Genomic DNA, 26,513 nt, shown 5'->3' with positions numbered 1-26,513 from the left:
ATCTCACAGTGGCCTAGTGGTTAGCACTTCTGCCTCACAGCACTGGGGTCATGAGTTTGATTCCTGACTATGGCCTTATCTGTGTGGAGTTTGTATGTTCCGATTAACTCCCACACTGGGAGGTTAATTGGCTGCTATAAAAAATGTACTCTATTCTGTGTGTGTATATGTTAGGTGTGTGTGTGTGTACATATGCTAGGGAATTTAGAGTGCAAGCTACAATGGGGCAGGGACTGATGTGAATGAGTTCTCTGTACAGCGCTGCGGAATTAGTGGTGCAATATAAAGAAGTGATGATGATGATGATGATGATAATGTTGAAATAGTCCTTTGTTGGGGCCCCATCACAATTCAAACAGCCAGATAATGACTGACTGATTAGGTATATATAATACAGTAGATGTTTTTGTTTGACCTTATGTGACCTTATCAATATTTGTCCTTATAAATATGTGAAACTCCGCTAAGGTCAACTGTGAGTGTGGACATGGTTTTCAAAGATGGCGTTCAAATATTTTTTCAATAACAAAAACACAACTGCCACTGTAATCTGCAAAATGATTTTAAGGTAAACTCAAGTTGCCTTAGTGGGTAGCACTTCTGCATCAAAGCACTGGGGTCAACTGTTGGAGAAAGCCCCTATGACGTGCGGAAAGCCAGCTATGGTGGCAAACTGCTGCTTAATCCACACAAGGGACTCCTCATAGAGTGGCAGATGGATAAACTGTGAGAGCCGCGACAGGAACGCCCTTGGCACAACCTTCAGCACGCGGCTAAAGGTGGCCTGGGACATATCTGCCACAGCCCCCACTGTGGTCTGGAATGATCCAGATGCACAAAAATGCAGTACCGTCAAAAGTTAGGTCAAAGGCGCTACTGCTGTCAGGATATTGCGCATTGGCTCAAGGACACTCTGCACAATGCGCAGGGTGTCCAAGATGACAAGTAAATTTCTACCATGTATAGAAAAGTACACATGCGCATCCATGCTTATTTGCTGATCTTGCTTTTCTATCACACCTTTGTTGTGTTTGTAAAATAGAAAATGTTTGTGTGTCTTACTTTATTACTTTATCCTTAAACCTTCATGTTGCCAGTAATGCATGTGTTGTGTTGGAAATTTCCATATCCAAACATTTAAAATGTGCATGTAGCACAGGCTCGAATATTGCATTGTTTGGTATAAGAAACGTTGATGCTTTCCTTCTAGTCTAAATACTACGCCAATGTTCAAGGTGAAACAGTAAGTGCATGAAATAAAGAATACACATTTCATCTGTGGGTTCCTGATTTTGAGTCTTTTTGGAATATAGCTAAATGGTTTTAAATTGTGAGCAGCTATAACACAGAGAAGCAGCTGTTGCAAATAACTTGTTTGCAAACACTTAGGTTTTTGGGACTTTCATCTGGGGATATTTCCTAAGTGGGGCCAAAAAAAACAATTCAAGACAATCAATTTGAAGCCCTAATCTTATTTGTAGCAATTTTTATTTATTAGGATACATGACTGCATTGCCATATCCCAAAATATAAAATGTGCATGTACGAATGCTTTCTGTCTCTAATATTTAAAAGTATTGACATTAATTAAAACCTATAAAGGAAATAACATAAACATTGTTATGAAAGAAGTTGCTGCGCAGCTTTTCATTCTCTGCAATTTCGTTTACATATTGTTCTTGCCACTTGAACGTTGGCATAGTGGTTAGACAATCCACCTTTGTACAGTTGAAACATGAGTTTGAATCCTCACCAACACTTTTGTCTATGTGGTATCAATAATATTCTTCTCATATATGTATTGAGGTCCAAAGTGTCTCGGGTGTAAAAGTATGCTTGCTTTAAGTTCATCATCCGTGAAAATCTCAGAAATTATTTCTGGTTATTATTAGTAGCGTTTGTTAGATGTTTGGTTACAAACACTAGCAAAGAACTGTTGACACATCAGCCAATTTACATAGCGAATAATTATAATATTTGGTTGTAAATAAAAAGATGGATTTTTGGTTTATACCTAAATAGAAAATGTTGGAGCTCCATAAAAGATTTTTGAGGGGTTTATTCCGGATGCTGAAATGGGTCTGCCAGTACCTTAGCCAACCATTCCGGCTGCCGGAATGGATGGGGAATGCACTCGGCAATCCATTCCGGCATACATTAAGGCAGGTAGAGCAGATAACTATAATTATATATATATATATATATATATATATAATACACACACACACACGCACGTTGTACCACATATTCCAGAGAACATATGCACTATACAGGCATAGAAAACACAGCAAGCTTTACTCAAGACACACCAAGCAGCAAAGGGCGCTATAGTAAGCCGACGCATTCCGGCAAATCCGGGTTTAACCAAAACCTCAAATCTCAGCACCTACCTGTTGACACATCAACCACTTTACATTGCAATTTGTTACAATGTTGGTTGTGAGTTAAGAGGTGACTTTCTAAAAAAAATTAGCCAATGTTTAATGTTTGATATATATCACAAATAAACTTGAAAACCCCCCCCAAAAAAAAAAAATGTGACGTGTATTAACATGTATGTATGTTGTGCATAATTGGTTGTGAGTGTTTTAAACGAATGATGCTTTTTGAACAGTTTAAATTGTTTTAGCTTGTTGTTTTGGATTTAAACATGACCCTCAGCTGCATTAACTTTGAGCAAGGAGTTGAGACACCATTCTACTTAACTGTCTTACACGGACAGAGGGAATGCCTACTATTCTCAAGTCCTAACAAATAACGCCTACTCTTCTCAACTTATTTACGATCTCCGCCCACTCCACGCCCACTCTCCTCCCATTCCCATCCCTTTTTTCTCAAGTGGTCAGCCAACTTCGCAAATGCAGTTGCGAGGAAATTTGACGCTTCCCTTACGCAATGGAGTAACTCAGCTTGCGCATCGGATTCTAATGTTTTCCACTTCGCATCTCCCGTTTCTGGACATGCACAGAGACGATTATCGTATTATCCGCAAAATGCGTTCCTTGATGAATCAGGCCCATAGTGAGACTTGTAGTCTGTGATAAACAAAAGGTGAACCACTACCATTGAGGTCACTAGAATATGATCAAGATACTTTCAATAAATTGCCATAATTGCAGTGATCCATCTTTATAGTACTGTGTGGAAGGATAAACCTATAGTTCAAACCAAAGCTGCAATTTCAGTAAGGCTGACAATGGAATAAATACATTTTAATGTACATTTGTGCAGGGGATATTCCTGGTAGTAAGTAAGGGTGAAGACATATATGTGTGGTATAAAGAGGGCACTGCACAACAATCCAGAAGGTTTCATCAATATACACATTTATAATATATGAAAATACTATTGTATTCTAAATAAAAATAATCAGTCTGAGCTGTTGCAGCATATACAAAAGGAATATATAGTGACACGAGCACCCACCAAACTTCTTGCTTTTATTTTGCACTTGTATTGTGCCTTTCTGACAGCATTAGGGTCGCAAGAAAATGGTGTGGAAAATTTTCCTAAGTTTAACAGAGACTAACTAGTCACTGGCTAACTTGTTCGGCATCTTTGCATAATGATGAGAACACAGGCTTAAATACGTTACACTCCCCAGCTTGGTGGACACATTGACACTCCCACCTGGTTATTATAGAGGAGATCTCTTCAGGTGATCTGCTTGATTGAAAAAAATGCATCCAAACCACATCAAAATATGTAAGATAAATCACACACTATACTTTTACTTCGTCACACATATGTCCTCCACCTGTATATCTTTAAGCTAGGTGCACTGCTGTAGAAATGTGTACCTGTGTTTGCAGCCTTGCACTGTAGACTGTCAGGTAAATGCCTAACTTTCTATTAGAGTTGTTTTGGTAAGCAACTCCCTTCGACACATATCCCTCTCTCTAGCGTTGGCAGCTTAGGTGGTGCAGACTTTGCTAGGAGCAGAAATTTTCATGACAATGCAACTGCATTTATGTGCTAAATTCCCAGTTTACATTCTACTGTGAAAGATTGCAGTGCTAAGAATTGCATTTACCTCCCAGTTTTTCTGCAGGCAACGTAATGTGCATGATCTGTTATTACTGAGAATTTTCTGCCTAAAAGATAATAGCGCAGAGTTTCTGTGGCCCTTTTTATGGCAAGGCATTCCTTCTCCACAGTTACATATTTTTGTTTCCACTGAAGCAACTTCCCACTCAGATACAGGACAGGATTCTCTATTCCATTTTTCTCCTGTGACAAGACTGCACCCAAGCCGACCACAGAGGCATCAGCTTGGAGGAAGAACCTCCAGGTAAAGTCAGGTGCTTGTAGCACTGGAGAGATGGCTAAGCGAAGATCTGACCAGGCAGCGTTTGCAGAGTTAGACCTGTCATTACCTTTCCAAATCCACTGCCCATTCATAACTTATCCGGAATAGTCTCAGGTGTTTAATCATAATTCTCTTATAACATCATTATTTCCAGTTCCCCTATTTTATGTCAAAGACTCCTTGGCCTGCAATTTTGTACATTTATATGGTCACAGCACTCCAGTGATTTCAAATATCCATATAATTTACAGTAGCTGGTATGTTATCTCATATGTCTCGATACTAATGCTCATGCTTCTTTATACTAAACCGACTTATTTTCTGTAACATATCTGTAAGTGGAGCAGCTCTAGGAAGGTTTTTAACTATGATGTAAAAAGTTAAGAAATAATTTCATGTGCAACCTCAATTTCTGCTTGTGTTCACTTTCAGGCCCAAGAGACTCAGAAAGCTGTTCATCTTATACCAAACTTGGTGTCATCAGAGCCTCATCATGCAAGAAGAAACAACCTTTCAGACTATAAAACCCTTCAAGTTATTTACCAAGACAACATTACTAAAATTATAATGAAACGACCGGAGAAAAAAAATGCTCTTAGCTTTGAGGTAATGTTTTTCTAACTAATATAGAGTTGAGCGATTTACTTATATAATTTATCAGATTAAATATGTTATGTAGCAGACTGTGGAAACTTCAGTTCGGGAGTCATTTAGAGTTGGCCGCGTTTCTCCACCAAACGTTAGCAGTAAAAGACACATGCATGAAAGAGCATATTTGTATGCTAATATCCATCTCTACAACACTAACCTATGCACCAGGTTTACATCAGCGTAGAGATTGAACTTAGTTAGTAGTAAAAGTGCAACAGAGAATCATGCCTGTTATGTTATAAATTAATGCAAAAGTTGATCTTCATCATGTAAAATATAACTGAATACAATTTGAATTCAATTAAGCAAAAATTAAATACAAATATCTGTTATTTTCACCTTTAAAGTATTTTACTGTAGCAGTCAAAATGGAAATATGAAATAAGTAATGCACATAGATGACCATGACTTCATATAATATAGCAGCCACACTAATGAATCAAGGGATATCAGCTGGAAAGGTGAATCTACAAAACTATCACACTCTTCTAGTTTAGTGCTACCAATCATAGTCATCATTGTTTCTCATTGCACCAGCACCTGCAATCGATATGCCTCCTGACAGAAGTATATTTGTCTGCATTCAGGGCTACTTCATTGGCAATTATGTGAACACACCCTTACTGTATTACAACGCTCATGCTTAGTAGAGGTACATGAGGCCCTTAATCCTCAGTTTTGGACAAAAGTATGTTCGAATTAAAAATGAGAACTAGGAATGAAGTGGGAAGGTAAATGGAGGTATGAGTAAAGGTTGTGGATTGGATACCAATGTAATGAGCAGAAGGTGATCACCGATCAATAATTGAGAGAAACATCATTCCATGGTATGAACTAACATAAATCGCCAAGGATGGCTAGGTTAGGCTGATTATCTAAATTATGGACAATGGCCATATATAGCAACTGAAAACAGGTAGCCAGTAAGGCAGGGGTCAATATGCAAACGTGATCACTATTCCCTAAATGCAGCCTCATCTGTACATAACAATACATGTTATATTCAATAGTACCAAGTCCAGCAGAGCTCCCCCTCTAGTTGGTTCTTCTACCACTTGTAAAAGGTTATCGTTAACATAGATAAAAATAGGCTTCCTTTATTAGAACCACTGGTTTCATTATCACAATTTATATAATTATAGTTAAAATCATCCATAAGGAGTACAGCATTTGTTGCTGCCATTTCAGTTTTTTAATAATAATAGAATTTCCGTACAATCATATATGCTAGGTTGCTTATAACAAACGCTAATCAATACTTTACTTTACTGGTGTCTTTTTCTTATATATATCTTCTTTAAGGACTTTACAATATCATAATCTTCACAGATATCCTCCCACTGTGCAGGTTTTAAACAGATTTTCACATATAAACAACCCCATTCCCCTTTCCTATCCTTCCTAAACATTCAATACCTTACCAAATCCACTGCCCATTCATGACTCAACCAGGTTAGTCTCAGATGTTTAATCGTAATCTCTTACAACATCATTATTTCCATTTCCCCTATTTTGTTTCAAAGACTCCTTGTGCTGAGCCTGCGATTTTAGTATTTCTGGTATACTATAGAGTTTTTGATTACCCTTAACCCCCTGTTCAGTGAATATTGCATGTTTAATGGCTGTAGTTTTACCAGGTACATCCAAAAACAAGTCTGTTTCTTATGAGAAACTCTTTAGCCTCATGCTGTTGAGCATTTGAGAGGGTTTAGCTACTGTTACTTCCAAAACTAGTGGTATAGTGGCTACCTGGGAAACTAGGGTAGCTGACAAAGCTACTCTGTCTCTGTAAGGTTTACATGGTAGATCTGTTCCAGCTTTCGTTTCACTGGCTGGTATACCTGGTAATCAAGTTCCCTCACATTTTGCCATTACTTCAAATGGTTCTTTTGGACATTTAGCAAAAAATTTACTTTCTACTGTACGGGCTAAAATAAGCACTCTGTCCCTGGGATCAAACATAGAAACAGCATTATGACCTAAGCCACCACAACTAAAACATCTTATCAGATTTTTATCAAGTCTTATACGGGGCTGGAACCTTTCTGGCATAACTGGCCATTCTCCAGGTTATCAGCCTTCAGTTTCGGAATATTTCAATTAATTCCAACGCCCAACATCCTTTTCTCCTGGAACAGTCTTACCAGTGGTCTCCGGAGCTCGCCGTTGCAGAGTTAGGGGCTATTGGGGTGTATTCATCAGTTCCTCTGCTGCCACATACCTCTCCATCATCTCCACAAGCTGGTCTGCAGTTTTAGGGTCCCTGTGGCTTTGCCACTTGCGCAGAACAACAGGCAGGGACTGTAGATATCAATCCATGAGGTTGGAACCACTTCTTGGTCAGATGGATTAGGTCATGAATCTGTGAGCGGGGAGTATTGTACACCTGGTATCCCCAGCGATGAAAACGTTGTGCCTAGACTGACATTGTGACCCCCAAACAAGTCAGTATTTCAGATTTTAATTTATCATAGTCATTGGCATCGGTCAGGCTTAGGTCACATTATGTCTTTGTGATTCCCCGGACAGGAAGGGAGCCAATAGGCCTGGCCATTGATTTTTAAGCCAACTTTCTCTCTCTGCAGTTCTTTCCAGTGTTCATCATACTTTTTAATTTTCATTCTGTAATTCTGTTCCATTTGCTAGTGTATTAACGCAAAATAAAAGTAAAAAAAAAAAGTTGCATGTAATTCACTGTCACAATGCAAGTATTTACTTTAAAAATAACAATATCTCCTTTTCATGCAGATGTACAAAGAAATTGCTGTTGCACTGGATCAGGCTGGAAAAGATGATTCTGTTTTAACAGTGTTAACAGGTATTGGTTGTACAGGTTGAAATTGTCTTTTCTATGTCTAGTCAAGTGGGAGGCTTAATTGATCAAAATAGCAGGTCTAGACGACCGTTCATTTATTTATTTTTTACTTTTACTTTGATTAATTATCTTTAAATGAAATATTCCAAGTTAATACATTTTTCCTGGGGCTGCCACAATAATGACTTTATGCATTATGCTTATGTCTATTAGAAGTTATCCATTTTGCTAAATGTAGAAGCCAATCACCAAGCTAACAATATAATTTAGCACATCTTTATCTGCTATACCAGTTTATCCCTACAGCTTTGCTTTTAATCATTGCTGGACTAGAATTACATTGACTTCTATTACTTATGCAGTCATATTTCTGCTGTGTGTTCTGTACAAAACCGCTTATATCCAGCAGATTCTGTACCATATGCATAATCAGATAGAGGCAGGCCACAGTTATTGCTAGATGTGACATTACGAACACAGTGGCCTTTATATGAAAATCCCATTCATTGCAGAGATAACTATAATAAAACAATCACTTATCGGGTGCATTTATTTAAGAAAAATATCATAAAGCTGATAATATGGCTTTTCACCCTTTGATAAATAGGCTACAGGGTAGATCACAATGCAGTAGCAGTAAAATGCATGTAAATTCACCCTTCCCTAATCTACAAGTGCACACAGGGGTAGAAAGTGTCGTGTACTGGGACATGAAGGGTCCACAGGAGAAATATAATGGTAGGGCCCCATGAAATGTGTGCGCCACAAGGAAGGGACATGGCCAGCTCCAGAGGGAGTGTGGCCAACCCTAGAGAGGGCGTAAAGAAAGAAGAATTATTGACCTGTTCATGTCATGTGAATTATTCTTCTTTCCTTCTGACACAGTGTCGGAAAGAAAGGACAAATTGCAGACTCTACTGCTCTGTCCTACTAGTCACTGTAACTTTCATTACCTATTGCTGTTTGGGTCTTGAGCTTAGTTGCTGTTTGTCTGGATCCTGGGACCCTGTTTGGAAAAAGGATAGGTACGTGAAATATAGACAGCCTAGTAATGACTAACCCTCTAGGCCACTCTCCGCCAAGCCAACCCTGACATTAAATCAATTGCACCCACTTTTAATAATTAGGCACCCTAACCTGCAACCATCCCAGACATTAAATTAATAGCAATCACATTTATTAAAGAGACCCGTTACCCACCCCCAAACAGCCCCAACATTTAAAATTACAATTCCCATTTAATAAATAGCCCTCATTCTCCTCGGACTACATTTAAATATTAGTCCCCAGACCATCCCAGCATTAAATAGGTAGTCCCATCACTCAACCGTAAATTAACAGGCAGTGCCGACACTACCATAACCCCCTTATAAAAATAAATTGGCCCCTCCATGACCCTACAAATAAATCATATCCCTCAGTGACTGTTAGGCGACTAGCCCTTATCATTCCCATTAAATTAAGAACCATCACACCCACCGCCATTTTAAAGGTTCCTCCATTCCCATGCACTTCTTCTCTGTATCCCAAACTCTTTACAGCAGGGAGAAGGTGTTTATTGATAATTGAGATGTTTATAGTTATATTCTGTATGGGAAATAAGAGGATACGGTAATTAGTACCTATCACTTATTTCTAACAGTGCATCCTACTGGAGTCACTTAATCCATCAGCCATGTCTCTAGCACAGTGCTGGCAACCCCATCCCATACACTGTCCCCTATTCTGCAGACTTTAGTTATTCGCCCTCTTTTGCGTCAGATACCTTCAGGTGTCACTCTGCTCCTACCTCTTGTCATGGCCTCCATCAGCCCTATCTAAATGCCATTAAATCAGTAAAAAACAATCATGCAGACTAAACACTTCAATGTGGCACTATCTAGCATGACCAGCACAGCACACAGAGTGAGAGGGCGGAGTCACTGGTCAAAACCAAGCCTGCAGGGAGTAGTGCATGGTCTGGTCCCCGCCCCCCTCATGCATTGGGGTCCACTGGGGATTTCCCCTGATTTCCAGGTGGGCATGTCCAACCCTGGGGGTAGATCCAAGGTAGAGGAGATAAGTCATGTCTCTCCCATAACTCTCTTGCCTTTTTCCTAAAGCCCCATTGCTTAGATTTTAGTTTTGTTTATTTTTATACAATAATCTTTAACTTGTCTCGCAATCCTTCCTCCTAACCTTTTACTCTTCATTTTTTAATGTATATAATTCATGCACAGTTTTCACCTTACACAGTTTGTAGGATCAGCAAAGTAAAATAACTTAACAACCCTACAATTTCAATGTAATTGGTTCTTATATCATGCTGATACTAATTATTTTTTTAAGTTTGTTGAGACGGAACAGATGTGTGTTGAGAGTATGGCATTGGCGATAAAGCTGAGCAGTGGAGTGCTGTGAGAGGGCAGGAGGATTCCATTGTAAATGTTGTCCTTGATTACTTCTGTAGGATTACTGAAAAGAGAAATTAATATATAGATAAAACTATGAACACATTGTTCAACAATATTGATGGGCTAAGCGAAGTACTAAAAGACATTTCTGCTTTCGATCTTATTTCAGCATATTTCCCTTTGCTAACATCTAATAACTGTCCTTATACTGTGCATAAATACATTTAAATACCAGTGAGAATCTCATATGATGACTATCTCAGTAACATTATTTACAGATTCAAATTTGCTTAGTTTAAGGAACCACTAAACCTAACAAACAAATTTGCCTAATGTAAAAGAAAAGCATCTACTAACATTTACAAATACATAAATGACCATGGCAGGGCTTCAAGGTTTTACATTTGCTCCCTCGTTATTAAGTGGAATGCAATCTGATGTCCTAGATACTCCATGTTATGTATATGCTAAAGTTATGCTGGTCAGACGCACAGCAACAGCTATATGGGGCAATTGGACTAATATCAGTGTGTGGTCCTAATAATCAAATTGAAATCAATGTGATCATACATTGACATGTTGGTAAATGTGGTCAGAAGATGATTGCAGATTACCTTTATTGGCCTATGTGTGCAGTCATCTTCCAAACGCAATGACAGGCCCCTGTGTTGCTAAAAGAGACCCATCTACTTGTCCAGAACAGCCAGGTTGTATTCAAGTTTGAGTGGAGAAACAGAATTGTAGTGTAGAAGTAGGTGTTAATAGCCAAACCTTCAGGAGTTAAAAATAATTCTGTAAGTGTGATAACATCAGTAATTGTCTGTAAGAAACTATGTTGTTGTTTAATGGATTATGCTCATACAGATATGTTATTCCTAATGTAGAGAATAGAGAACATGTTTATTATGCTCAAGTAAATGTCATGTCCTTATTTATGTCTTGCTGTGTATTGGGCATGAACCATATGTTGTGTTTTATGCAGGAGACGGCGACTACTTTAGCAGTGGTAATGACCTAAATAATAAATCAACCACCGCAAGCAAAGATGAAATGAAAGAAACAATAATGGAGATTGTAAGGTAATTCATTTTTTCTCTACACTGTGATTGTCAACCACCTAAGACAAGCCATATGTAAACTTTTTGTTTTTATGTGCTTTGAAAAATGTTATGCGCATATGTTATTTGAATACACAATATTAAGACTTTAATTATTAAGAGATTAAGAATTTTTCACTTTTTAGAACCAAATAATTGCCTTTATATATGATTAAATATATTTTACTCTTCAATCCTCCATGGCAACCATTACAATGAGTAGGTTACCCTTCCAGTTTAGATAGACAGGTTAAAAAAAAAAAAAGGTGGACAAGTGTCGATCTAACTTAAAAAGAAAGAAAGTCAGCAAAACATACCTGTTGAAAAGCATTGAGATTATGCAGAGATGCATAGATTGAGTGAAGCATCTTTGGATAATACTGTTGTATATACTCCATGGATGTATGGGCAGCACGGTGGCGTAGTGGTTAGCACATCTGCCTTACAGCACTGGGGTCATGAGTTCAATTCCCAACCATGGCCTTATCTGTGTCGAGTTTGTATGTTCTCCCCGTGTTTGCGTGGGTTTCCTCCGGGTGCTCCGGTTTCCTCCCACACTCCAAAAACATACTGGTAGGTTAATTGGCTGCTAACAAATTGACCCTGTCAAAGCCGTATAATTGGATGAACGAAAGTATATTGGTTTAATATTGGTTTGCCGTGCGTATTGCGAAGCGTACGCCACGTGTTACGTGGCGTGACGCGATCGCACGCTAAAATACGCACGCACACACTCGCATTACAACAGTTAGTTATTTATATAATTTCATATATATATATATATATATATATATAGTGATTATATGTACAATGTAGTGTTATTAAAGGTTTAGGTAATAGGAAATGGTCACAAAGCAAAAAAAAGTCTTCACACAATTCAGCACTTTCATCTGAAACACTTATCTTTTAGTTGAAGAGTTTTCTCAGCTAATGACAGGGGGAAATAATAAAACAGCAGTTTCTTGATAAAAATATGATCAGGAAATGCTGCAAAAGGCGAAACAAACAGACAAAAATACAAATGAGAAAGCATACTTTATTACGCAGTACGACAATTCTGTACCACACATTTCAAAAAACATTGGCCTATGCCGAAAGATGAACAAAATACTACTGCCCCATCCTGACATGATATATAAGAAAGCATCCAAAGTAAGAAAACAACTGGTCAGAAATTAAATTAGACCTAAAAAGGATTCAACAGTCCTACATTTATCCTATGGAAAAAAAATAGGTTCTACCTGGTACTACCTATTGTGGGAGATGCTCCAACTGCAAAGTATTGTGTTATAATCATACTAAAGCCATCAAGTCATTCAGTTCAAACCACACCAAGCTTTTATGCAATATAAAAAATGTCATGTATGACAGCAGTGGAGTTCTTTATCTAATGGAATGTTGATTCCAATACGTAGGACTCACTATCAGACCCCTCAGAGTTAGAATAGAGGAACATTTACAAAATATTAGAAAAGGTCTAAAACACATAACCTCTAAATGAATTTCCAAGAAATTCATAGCTGCAATCCAGATTTTTTAAGCTTCATAGCAATTCAGGAAGTACCCCATAATTGGAGAGGGGGAAATTACATCAGCCAGCTCAATAAAGCAGAGATCAAGTGGATATATGAGCTTAAAATCATGACACCAAAGGGATTGAATGTTCTAGAACTGCAAACCATTCTTTCAGTCTGTAGTTACCCACTGCATTACTGCAGACAATAATCAGTAACTTAATTCATTAACTAATACGGCCTATTGTTAATTAGAAAGGATCTTATCTGAAACATTAGAAAGGATCTTACCTGAAACATTAAATCTTGAATTCCCCTGTTCTGTATCAACCTATAGAACTTATCAATTATTTATAAATCCCATAATGGACCCATTATTCTCCAGCTTGTATCCTCCCAGTAATCAAGGCACTTCACAAATTCCATTGAGATTGCTCCTGATTAAGGGCATTCAAATCATTCCGACAACATTACCATGTCCATATTACAAATCCACTTCACAATCTGTTTGAACCTATTCTGTTACTTGCTGTATCCCATCACACTGTTCCACACTGTTCATCGTTTACACAATGTCCTAATGAATAGTACTGAATTACATTATACTGTTACTATACAAAATAAACAGAAGATCACAATGATTGGTCTATTGCACATCTGGACACACCCTCTGTATCTATAAGAAACTGGATATCTTACTAGTGACAATGCATCATATCCCTGAAGAAGGCAGATTTACTGCTGAAACATGTTGGAAGTTAGTCACATGCTTGAACACACACTATCCAGCTACTTCTGGGTTTGTGCGTTCCACAATGAAACACATCGCTGCTGTGAGACTCAGAACAGCAGTGAACACCGCTGAGTATTGTGTATACTTTTACAAGTGATTTTTTTTTTTTTTTGATCTTGAGATTACTTGCAATTACTTCTGTTAGAGCAAGCAATAAAGTCAATTTATTTTAACCAAACAAGATGATTCAGTCTACTAATACATAAGCCCATAGACATGCACACCTACTTGTACCAGCTGATCTAATGAGGAATAGATCTGCAAAAGAGCAGACAGCCACTACTGCGGTGTAAGTACCTATGTTGTCTTTTAGATTACATATGATTTTTGGGTATAAACTAATATCCTATATGTGGTTATCTTGCAAGGCAATTGGTACTCTGCATCAATCAGATAATTAGGAGGTCCATTTCAAGCAAAGTTTGCAGGCCACAAGTACATAACATAAGAACATTAGAAATTTACTTGCACTGTGTTTAAATATACAAAAACATTATTTTCTTTTTGAACATTATCTTGGGACATTGTATTGTACCTTGATGATAGAAGTAGCAAGAATCATGTCAAGGGCAGAGAGAAACCTGAAGTCACTCTCGGCACTGCATGTAGCTGGCAAGCAGAACATAGTGGCCGATTACCTCCGGCAAGAACAGATTCATCCAGGGGAAAGGACTCTTCAACAGGAAATGTTCAAGCTGCTGAAAGAAAGATTTGGGCTTCCTCAAGTAGATGTTATAGCAACAAGCAAATATGCCAAAGTTCCCAGATTCTTCTCTTGGCTCACAGCTCCAGAAGCTGAGGGAACGGATGCCCTGACAGTTCCATGGATATTTCTCCAGGGGTATATCTTTCCCCTGTTTCCACTCATCACTAGCATGCTAAAAATGATCTGAAAAGACAAGGCAGAAGTGATAGCAATTTTTTAATTTTGGTTTCAGTATTCTTCCCTGTAGCCTGGGAGATGCTCAGATAGCAGCCTTGGCCTCTACATCACTGGCCAGATCTACTACACCAAATCCAGAGAGGCTAGTTTTAATGGCATGGATGTTGAGTGGGAACTGCTAAAAAAGAGTTTCAGAACAAGTAATCAACACACTGTTACAGGCAAGAAATGATCTATTACAGGATTTGAAGGAAGTATATCACATGATGTGACTGTAGATTCAATCCAGGTGCAGAAACTATTCCTCAGGTCCTTGACTGACATGGTTTCAGCCAAGGTTTTGCTTTATCTATATCCAATGTACAAGTATCTGCTTTGAGTGTACCAAGCTAGCCTCAGAATATTTAATTATTTATAGCAGTGAAGAGGATCCAATTAGTTCTCGACACTGATGTCAGAACCTTTTGAACTTCTACAAGAGGCTTCATTGAGATGGATGACTGGTGTTCTTAGTAGCAATTCTTCTGCTCACAGAGTTGGAGAATTACAAATACTATGGGCAAAGATCCTTTTCTAAATGTCTACTCGGATTAAGTGGTGCTTAGAGTCAAATCAGCATAGGATTTACTTTTTACATTAATCCACAGGCTGTACTGTCATCTTTTTGTACACAACCAAAATATGAAAAAGGAAGAAAATTGCACTCCTTAGACTTAGGGATATTGTGGCTGGGCTTTGGAAAGAAGATGCCCCTTCTAAACAAGCCATTTCCAGATGGATCAGAATAGTAATTGTACAGGCATACAAGAGAAATTAATGTACACAGCCAGAGATCCTGAGGGCTCACTCAAGATGTGCAGTGGCAACATCATGGGCTAGTAAGGCTCAGGTTTCTGCAGCTGAGCTTGCAAGGCAGCTAGATGGATGCCTATCCATACCTTCATTAGTCATTATCATCTGATGTCTCTCCCTCTTCTGATTCTCAGTTTGGGAGACATGTTCCCTGCTAAACCACTAAATAAATGCATGGTTTTGCAGCATATGTGGCTGTTTTGGTTTTTTTTTGTGGCCCTTCTTACTGTATTGTTTGGGGACATCCATTACAAAGGTTGCCATGAAGGATTGATGTGAATTATGCTTACCGTTAATTACTTTTTCTCAAAATACAGCATGGCAGCCCCGTTTCCCACCCATGCTTGCTATGTTTGTTTTTCAGAAGAAAGCTTGGGAAGTCACTCAAAGACCTAGGGGAAGAGGAGGAGCTGTCTTGTATATTATCCAGGAGTCATTTTTTAGCTTGTATCCCTCTTAACTGGAAAGGGATCCTACCCATTGTAATGGCTGTCGTATAGAATATTTAGAGCAAAAGGAATTAACGATAATTTACATTTTTCAACTACAGCGCAGACATTCTAGTTGTAGCTTTTGAAAATCAATCAGAATTTTTTAAGATCACTATTGTATATTGATGTGTATGGCCGGCTTTAGCATGTAAGTCCTTAGGACATAATGAATTCTGTGTACAAAAAGTGTGGTGTATATCTATTTGATTTTGTTAGTTTTCAACTCCATTCATACAGCACAAAATGCTGTCTGCTGATAGTATACTGATTGGTAAATAAGACGCAACTGTAACCATAAATTAGCATATATCACCTCCCAACATTTGAAAAGAAAAAACTGGGAAACAATAACTCATGTCCCTGATGCACCCAAGCCAAACCAATAGTCAATGCAACTATATCTCCACATTCCTGTTCTGAGAGACCAACAATCTGCACTGCTTGTAAAAGAATGGCCATTTTGGAAGGTATAGTTTTATGGTATTTACTAAATGTATTATACCGTCTGTAATGACCCAGCAAATAGGCTTAGAATCTCCAGTCTTAAGTGGTTTGAACTTCTCAGATGAGTTACAAAAATCATAATCGCCTGCTTTCAGTTCTTTCCTTTAATGATGAAATAAAATAGCTCCATTCATACAACATATATAAATAAGTAGCTCACTGGATTTGTGAATTATAAAATCTGATTAATAAATATGAACTTTCTCTTCAAAAAGCCAATGAAAACCAGGGATGAGCGGACTCGGATTATCGCAATCCGAGCCCACCCGAACAGTGCGGATCCGAGGGCGATCCGAGCACTGTTCGGGTATTTCCGGCGCTGAGAAAAACTGAAAACGAGGCTATGAGTCCAAATCCCACCGTCGGATCTCGCGATACTCGGATTCTATAAATTGCCGTCGCCATCTTCACTCGGGCATTGATCAGGGAAGAGGGAGGGTCTGTCCTGCTAAGTCCATTGGTATAAAAAAATTATAAAAAAATTAGTACTGCAATATCTAACTACGTTTACTGTTCCTGCAGTAAAAAGGAATTTCTACTGCAATATCTAACTACGTTCACTGTTCCTGCAGTAAAAAGGAATTTCTACTGCAATATCTAACTACGTTCACTGTTCCTGCAGTAAAAAGGAATTTCTACTGCAATATATAACTATGTTCACTGTTCCTGCAGTCCAGAAAAATTAGTACTGCAATATTTAACCATGTTCACTGTTCCTGCAGTATAAAGGAATTTGTACTGCTGTATAACTCAGTCCAGTGGTACTGTCCTGTGCCACATATAATTTTTAAAGCCTTTGCCGGGTATGTGTGGTTTAGGGGTACGCTCTCTTGTGCTGGATATAATGGAGTACAAAAATTTGGAGCATAAAGTAGGGAAAGATCAAGAACCACTTCCTCCTAATGCTGAAGCTGCTACCACTAGTCATGACATAGGCGATGAAATGCCATCAACGTCGTCTGCCAAGGCTGATGCCCAATCTCCTAGTAGAGGGCATGTAAAATCCAAAAAGCCAAAGTTCACTAAAATAAGCCTTTTGACCTAAAAACAATATTGTGAGGTGTTCAGAATAGACTGGAAATTAATGTTATTGAGGTTAATAATAGTGTAGGAGTGAAAAAGAACCAAAAATATGGATTTTAGCACTTTTTAAAAAAAAAAAAAAATCAGAACCCAAAACCCTAAATCAGAACCAAAACACGAAAAGTGGCCGGTGCACACACCTAATGAAAACCATGTCATATTAACAGAAGCCGTATCTGAATTAAGTCCTTACTGATTAATGGACTTAGAGTTACTTATAGTTGTAAACCACAATTGTGAAGTCAGATGCCGAATTTACAGAATAAACTTCCAAAACCTGGCTAGTGATGGCATTTGCCTTTGTCCCCTTTCTGTTAGAGCTGACCATGCTCCCAGTACTTGGTTTCCCATAGGTCTTGTACACACAGTAGTAAAGGGTTATTCTGAGATAGGCACCAGCACAGGAGAGTATTGGAGACACAAAGGCCAAAACAAATGTGTAAGCCCAAAGGCAAAACATAAACAGAGGGTTGTACACACAGGTGAAACACAGATATTCACACTGGCCAGTGGGCCAGGATCAAAAACTGAGAACAGACAGGTTTGCACAGGTTAGTGGGATGATACCGGGTTTAATGAAACCCTCTGTGCCGCACAGCTGGCCTACCCGGTACATATCCAATGTTCAAAATCACCCTGGCAAATATCCAAAATAAAATAAATAAGTTTATTTAACAAAATGGTAGCACCAAACAGCAATAAACATCTTTAAATAATAACCTACAACAAATAACACTACAGTCTGGCTCAAACAACATACAGGGTATAATGTCAACACTTCACCAGTATCTAAGCTACTCTCAGGGACTGCTGTCTATCTATCCAAGTTTCTCCCCCGCTCTTCTTTGAGGCTACCAGTAAGGCAACGGTCCTGAGTCACTGTCACTCCGCTTTTGGCAGACACACAGCTCCCCAAGACCTTGAGAGGTAGATCAGGGCAAAGGAAGTACTCCACCAGGGCAGACACCGGGGCCTTAACACCAGCCTAACTTCAGCTATCACTGGGTATTAAATGCCCCTTTGCTGTCCTCTGGAGCTTTCTTTTAAGCCCAAAAATGACCTCAGCAATTTCAGGACCTGCCTGATTTAGTCCTTTTCTGAGTTTTACTTTTCACACCCAAGGGATAGCAGATGAGTCACTCTTGATATAATTAATGATAGGTATTGTTCTGTGGCTATACAGCAGAGTTTGTTTAAACTGGAGAGATCACAATCCAGACACATTACATTTAAATACACATTGTAGTCCCCTGTAATTAAACATAGAGCTCTATCTGTGGACCTTTCATCTTGACACATGAGACTCCCTGGTGTGATTAACATTCATATAAGAATAGTGGACATAATCCTTTTGCTTAGACTAAAACAATGGACTAGTCTGCAGGTATACATAAGATAGGAAAACCATGTTGCCAGAAATATTACCACTTAAAAATACAATATATATAACTTTAAATATGACTGACAAATATAGCGAACCACAGGGCTAGAAAAAGTATATATTTTTATAGTCCACAGTTTGTGAGGAACAAGGTGCAGACTGGTTAAAGTGATAATAATACCTTGTTTCATCACAGCTAGGTATATTGCTCGTATAATGGGCAGCAAGGGCAGGCTGAGCAGGAGCCTGGGCCGGTCCCATAGGGGGCTACTTTGGGCTGGGTCACTGGGCCACCTGCATTTTTTTCCCTTTAAAATAGCCTGTTGAGTTGAGTCTTGGCCCTCGGGCTAAAATTTGCCAACCCTTCACTGATGGGCAGTGAGGAGTATAGCTACCTGCACCATAAAGGTACAGACAGCCAATAAAAATGTTTCGTAGGCAACAAGCCCCCAAAACTGGATATGGCTTTAGTGCAATCAGATAATTACACTGCAACTACCTGACTGGCTACTCTTAGACGTCCATAGCAACCAAGCAGGTGGTGGAAGGAGATAATCTGAGGGATTGTGTTCCCAACGCCAGGGCCCTCTTAAGAACTTCTTGGGCCCCCGGGCACAGTAGTGCACCGGGGCCCCTATATATACAAAAAAAAAAAGAATTATTATATATATGGGCCCTGCAGCCCAGGGGGGCCCTCCGGGGCCAGAAAAAAAAAACCCTGCAAAAAAAGAAGACAGTACTTATCGTGCTGTCAGCTGGCGATCCGGCTCCCTCCCTGGTCTCCTCCTCCGTCACACTCGCAATGGATGTTGGGCGGGCGTGATGACGTCCCACCCGAAATGCACTGCGACCACGACGGAGGAGGAGACCAGGGAGGGAGCCGGATCGCCAGCTGACAGCACGGTAAGTATTTTCTTCTTTTCTTTTTCCAGGTTTTGTTTTTTTTTGGCTTCCTCCGACGGGCCCCCCTGGGCTGCAGGGCCCCCGGACACCTGCCCATTGTGCCCAATGGGAAAGACGGCCCTGCCCAACGCTCATAACAATAATTTAAATGAAAAAAAAAGTATGGTGCTAAACTGACAGATTGCAGTGTAACATTTCTTAAAAAATACTTTTGTGTTCTTGTTACTTACACACTTTATGTGTTATCTCTGAATATAGTGTCTGTTTCTAGAGTATTTATTTTATACCTTTTCTTATAATCAGGACTTTTGTATGTAAATTCATCGATTTTCCGAAACCTCTCGTAGCTATGGTGAATGGACCTGCAATTGGCATCGGTACAACTATTCTTGGTTTGGTTGATCTTGTATATGCCTCTGACAAGGTAAGAGGTATTAAAAAAAAAAAAAAAAAAAAAGAGGAAAATATGATAACTGTTAGTTATGATGCATAAATTAATCAATTACTAACCATATTTTTCTAATGCAGGCCACTTTTAATACACCTTTTAGCAAATTGGGCCAACATCCAGAGGCATGTTCTTCCTATACATTCCCTAAGATAATGGGCTTAGCAAAGGTAAGTCAAAATTTAAAGTTGTACATAAAATGGCCTCCTTTTTAACACTTGTGTAACTATATATGAAAATATCTACACGATCTGCAAATTAATATTTTTTCAGTCTTACAGTAAATACTTTCTAATCTTTCTAATCTTTTGAGAACAATGCATTTAATACCATCAGTGTAGTATTTTCCGATCCTCTGTGATCCATAAAAGTCCACATATATCTCTGTTCTGGAATGTTTGCCTCTCTACCACTTTGTTGTTTGGTGTGATAATAGAAAATAATTAGCAAGGCGGACAGCTTATAATGCTCCAGGCATTGAGAGTATTTAGAGATGTATGCTAAATGTTACAGACTATTGTGTCATCCGATATTTTTCCTATATTTTTGTTCACTTTTGTGTTTCAATTTGTTTTGGTGTAGGCCACTGAGGTACTTGTTTTCAACAAGACTTTGACGGCTCGGGAAGCTTGTGCCCTGGGCCTGGTCACTGAAGTATTTCCCGACAGCACGTTCCAACAGGAAGTTTGGTCAAAGTTAAGAGCTTATGCAACTTTGCCTAAAAATGTAAGTATGGCGACCATTTAATCCCTTAGTCTGATCTGTGCCAGATTGTTCACAATTGTTCTGATATCTCACAATAGTGACAGAACTTTAGCATACTTGACACTGCCTTCCCTGTAGTGAATATACAATACTTCTATGAATAGTTCAGTATGAAATTGATTGACCACCCATTGAAGTTGGTGAGGGCCTGGAACTTATTTCGCTATGTCTCTTGCTCTTATCCACCTTAACTTTTTAGGACATTAACTATTTTACCTTCTCATGGCTACATTTTTGTTGCAGCATATTGGGCTTTTGAGCAATTCGTTTTACTGCATTTTTTGTTTTCATATATTATTAATAGAATGTGTGTTGCATTTGTAGAATGTCTTGGATGGGATTATAGTTGTCATTGTGTTCTTTACGACATACATTGCTGATGCCTTTTTTTAAAGCACTATTACAAATGACCTAGGGGTAAATGTATCAAGCTGAGAGTTTTCCGGCGGGTTTGAAAAACCAATCAGATTCTAGCTATCATTTATTTAGTGCATTCTACAAAATGATAGACAGAATCTGATTGGTTGCTATAGGCAACATCCCCACTTTTCAAACCCGCCGGAAAACTCTCAGCTTGATACATTTACCCCCTAGTATGCTTGATATTATACTATATATATATATATATATATATATATATATATATATATATATATATATATTATACTATATTGATATAACTTTGGCATTTCATACCAATAAAAATACAAATCGTATAGTAGTTTATATTGTTGTTATTATTATTGCAACACAGTGAGAGAAATGTCGGATAATAATACTGGATACACAAGATTTAGGCTTAGTTGGACATTTGGGTAAACTGGATCAAAGTGGTCAATTAAGTTGAATTCAAATTGACCATGTGTATTGTATTCTCTATATTATATGTTTTCTTAAGTATGACAATAACCAATGTCAAAAATAACCTTTATCATGAGCTTGTTTGGCCAGTGCAGGGACATGTCTGCATTGCTTTTTGATTTGTCGGGAAGGTACCTGAATGATCAGTGCAAGTTGGCCAAAAACTTGGAAATAGTAGGCAGGGTTCTGAAAGGGTACATCCTTCAACAATCCTAGTGAACCTTGCAAAGAAATATCAGAAAGATGGGACTAATTTAAAGTGGATCTGTCACCAGGTCCTAGGATGCGGTTTTCTTGCTTTACTATAGTGGTTTGGGCACTAGATAGTAAGTAAAAAAGGTATATTAAAAATGCTGTTCCTTTGCACTGAAGCGTGAACATTTTGTTCAGCGACATTGTCTCTCCCAGGCAGGTTTCCCCTCCAGTCCACATATCAGAACTGTGAGGTAGGGGATAAACCAGCCCAGGAGCGAGCACTGTGTAGCCTGAAAGCTGGGACTCAGACCAGGGGCGGACCCAGACATTTGTCCTACCCCGGGCGATTTAGGCCCCACCCCCTTTCTAATTTCTAAGGCTGCCGGCGGCTGCACAGTATGTGCAGGTCCGCTCGCCAGTGACAGTGTGCTGCCCCGCTGCTCTGATTGTGTTTAAAACACAATCAGAGCAGCCGGGCAGCACACTGTCACTGCTGAACGGACCTGCACAGTGTGCAGCCGCCGGCAGCAAGCCCCTGCTAGGGGGGGGCGATCGCCCCGATCGCCCCCCCCTGGATCCGCCACTGACTCAAACAGAGTCAGGCTGTTAAAGTAGAGTCATTGCTCCCTAGCCGCCTACTTTATGCCACAGGTATGGAGACTGGCTGAGAGAGAGCATTCACGTTTAATAAAATGCTCTTTCCGGAACTAGTGGGGCTCCAGGGGAAACTCTGTGGTTTTTTTTCGTTTTTTTTTGTCTAACTATAAGGCACTATGGGGGGAATTCAATTCCCCACTAAGTACCGCAGCGTAAAAACAATTACCGTTATTACGGTAATATTAACCCGGCTTTCTGCTCGCAGCTAATCAAGTTCAACCTATTTTGGATCTCCTGCGATCCCTTTCTTATATTTGAAATTGATCCAAATTAAGCAACCACCAATCTGTTTCAATCAGGAAAAAACCCTCCAGACCCAAAATTGCAGTCCTATTTTTTCCCTATATCCACTACTATCCCAGATTTTAATTAACGGTCGTATCCCTGGATACACTTTTCAGCTAAAAATTTGTCTAACCCTTTCTTAAACATATCTATTGAATCTGCCATCACAATCTTCCCTGGCAGTGAATTTCAGATCTTGACTGCTCTTACTGTAAAGAATCCCTTCCTTTGCTGGTTGTAAAACTTCCTCTCCTCTAACCTTAGGGAGTGACCGTGTGTCCTGTGTATAGTCCTTGGGGTAAAAAGTTCCCATGAAAGTTCTTTGTATTCACCCTTAATGTATTTGTACATAGTAATCATATCTCCTTTTAGACGCCTGTTTTCTAAAGTAAACATGCCTAAACTGGCTAACCTTTCCTCATAACCTGACTCCATACTCTTTATCAATTTTATCACCCTTCTCTGAACCCTTTCTAGTTCCAAAATATCTTTTTTATAGAGTATTGCCCAGAACTTTACTGCATATTCAAGATGAGGTCTTACCAACGATTTATACAGTGGCAAAATTACACTGTCTTCCCTTGCATCTATGCCCCTTTTATGCATGACAATACTTTATTTGCTCTTGTAGCTACTGCTTGACATTGAGCACTACTGCTAAGTCTACTTTCTACAAGCACTTCCAAATCCTTTTCCATTATAGATTTATAGATTGTGTGCTTGTTTTTGATCCCTAAATGCATAACCTTGCATTTATCTATGTTAAACCTCATATTCCATTTAGCCGTCCAATCCTACAGTTTATTTAAGTCCCTCTGTAGAGAAGCTACATCTTGCTCTGATTTTATTACCTTACAGAGTTTAGTGTCATCTGCAAAAAATGGGAACTTTACTTAACCAGCCCCCCTTATCATTGAGGTGCAATCTATCTCGACAATAAAGATGGCTACTGGCTGAGCAATCAGCCCAGTGCTCTAAGAATCCAAAACCCTCCTTTCTACACCAATCTTTTAGCCATGTATTAACCTCCCTAATCTCCCGCTGCCTCCCTGGACTAACATGTGGCACAGGTAGTATTTCTGAAAATACTAACTTGGATGTCCTTGTCATAAGTTTGCTACCTATGTCCCTAAAATCATTCTTTAGGACACCCCATCATCCTCTAACTCTAACATCATCCTCCCAACATGCACCAAAACCGCCGGGTCATTCCCAGCCCCTCCTAACAATCTGTCCACCTGATCCGCAATAAGCCGAACCTGAGCACCCAGGAGACAACACACTGTTCGGCATGCATGGTCCCGGTAACAAATTACCCTATCTACCTTCCTAATAATTGAATCCCCTACCTCCACAATCTGCCTGGGTCCCTGAGTAACTTTGGTCCCCTCTATGCTGTTTGCTAGAGGAAGCAGTCTTACCCAACTCTACCAATTCTGAACTGCCATCCACAGTATCTTCATCCAATCTGGCAAATCTGCTGGGATTGCATAGCTCAGAACTGGCCTGCCTCTTCCTCCCTCTGCTCCCCCTAGTAACTGTTTCCCAGCAGCCTACCTGTGAATCCTCCTCTGTCTCTGCTCAGCTAACGTATCAATGGTGAGCTGTAAACTCTGCTGCAAGTTGGCAATCTCTCAGTGTTGCAATGGTCTGCTTTAGATCAGTTACCTGGACTTCCAAAGAGACCAATTGCTCACATTTCTCACACTTGGAAGAATTGCTCCAAGTGTGTATACATATGACAAGATATGCATTGAGTGAGATCATCAAGCCTGCTACTACTTATCTTATGATTAACTTAGCTTCTTATAGCCTACAGTGAACTCGAAAGTACTAACCTTTGCTAGCCACTTATCAGAGTCAACTCCTTACTGGATCTAGCTCCACACTAAACAAAAATCACTTGAAATCAAAATCCAGTGTAAATCACAAGCTCAATTAAATAGCTTACCACCACTTGTTAAATAGAGCTTGCACTAACCAGCTGTATCAACTAATGCAATTAAACCACACCCACTAGCTCTAACAGCAAAAAAAAAACCACTCAATAAACACACAGAAAAACATATCCCCTTCAATAAGCACTCAGAATAATCCCCCAATGTCTATCACTCTCTCAGCACAACACAACACTCCTTACTGGATCTAACTCCACACTTTAAACCAAAGGCGCTTGAAATCAAAATTGTGGTTTACTCTTATCACTGGCAGACAGGAAATATGATGACAGTGAGTAGATACCTGCAGTAACTACCTGTTACAGCCAGGTAATTGCTTTTCTCCTGCAGAATTATTCTTAGATTAAGTAGAGACTTATTATTTACAGTAAACTATTGATGAACATATACTTTACAAATGCTATGTAAAAAATATTTCAATGATGTGAATAATCATACTAACCAATAGTTCTATCATTTTTTTCATTAGTGTGTGGCCCTCTCCAAACAACTGATTCGCAATATGGAAAAAGAGAAACTTCATGCTGTGTGTAGAAAGGAATTTGATCTTCTTGCTGAAAGGGCAGGTTCTGAGGACTCCATCAAGGCTCTACAGCTTTTTTTCCAAAGAAAGGCAAAGTTGTGATTTATCTTTTATCATTTAACACATTACATTACTATGGCTCGTTGGCATTATCTTATTAAAACATATTACACAAAGCTGTGTAAATTCAGTCTTCATATTTAGTAAATTGACTTTTATTGTATACATAATCATCACTTCTTAATGTAAGCACAATTTTCATTACTGTTTTGCATCATTCAACAGCTAGACTTGTATGGTGGGACAATGTGGCTGTGTGATGTACACTGTATACCTGATCCAAGTCCTGGTCCTTTTCTTGAAAAAGCATTAAAAAAAAAAATCACGGAAAAAAAAATCACAGGCTTACATGTCTCTTACATCTTGTCAGCCACCTGCATGGGAAGAATCGGTGAATACATTTCAAATGTGTTTTATTTAGAGGTACTTTTAAAGAAATGGGATTTTACTGTCGTTTCTTAATTGGCATTGCAGCATTATACCATATGCCCTCCACCTCAATATCTTACTGACCTTAGCAAACCCAAACTCTTCATTGTCTTTCATCTGTAAAGAGCATATGGAGAATTTTCCAATTTTAAAATCAATAAGGACAAATCTGAAATTCTCCTTCTTAACCTCTCCCAAGACAGAACATTTACTTCTACAAAACTATGACTTTAGATGTCAATTAGATGAAATTAAATACCTGGGCATTTTCCTGTCCAGACATCATGATCGGCTATATGAGGCAAACTTCTCATCCTTATTAAACACCCAAAAGAAAAACCTCATTGACTGGCAAAGGCAATTTATATAATGAATATGGAGAATAATATTACACGCTGTCCATAGCACTCCCATAGAGTTCTATTGTGTACTGTATGCCAGCACTGACAGGCAATGCATCGGATAATGTGATGGTGCGGGAAAGTGTGCTCCAACAGGCAGCCTATTTACGTTCAGGAGTGGACAGATGTATTAAATAAGTAAGAGAGAGTCCCCTTTTAGACGAGCGAAATTAAATAGTGACAGTGTTGCATTCGTGTTTACACTTGCCTGAAAGAGTTAAAGTTGGGAGGTGGGCTGGACAAAGATTGTGAGGGGAGGTTC

At 39.0% G+C, this 26,513-nt stretch overlaps 1 protein-coding gene across 2 annotated transcripts in view; it reads left to right on the top strand.

Moving 5' to 3' along the window:
• The window catches only part of LOC142158759 (enoyl-CoA delta isomerase 2-like), a 48,374-nt gene extending 22,816 nt beyond the window's left edge, over positions 1-25,558 (top strand). For both annotated transcript variants that reach the window (XM_075213009.1, XM_075213008.1), the window contains 7 exons: positions 4,742-4,915; positions 7,709-7,778; positions 11,151-11,247; positions 19,973-20,093; positions 20,198-20,287; positions 20,700-20,843; positions 25,308-25,558. In XM_075213009.1, the coding sequence (XP_075069110.1) occupies positions 4,742-4,915; positions 7,709-7,778; positions 11,151-11,247; positions 19,973-20,093; positions 20,198-20,287; positions 20,700-20,843; positions 25,308-25,463 (852 nt within the window). In that variant the 3' untranslated portion in view covers positions 25,464-25,558. The remainder of the gene's footprint in view (positions 1-4,741; positions 4,916-7,708; positions 7,779-11,150; positions 11,248-19,972; positions 20,094-20,197; positions 20,288-20,699; positions 20,844-25,307) is intronic.
• Positions 25,559-26,513: the final 955 nt, after the last annotated feature.

This window comes from Mixophyes fleayi, chromosome 5 (assembly GCF_038048845.1).
Source record: "Mixophyes fleayi isolate aMixFle1 chromosome 5, aMixFle1.hap1, whole genome shotgun sequence".
In the NCBI taxonomy this organism is placed as follows: domain Eukaryota; kingdom Metazoa; phylum Chordata; class Amphibia; order Anura; family Limnodynastidae; genus Mixophyes; species Mixophyes fleayi.
The sequence above is the reverse complement of the archived record's forward strand: the minus strand, read 5'-3'. Positions and strand labels throughout refer to the sequence as shown.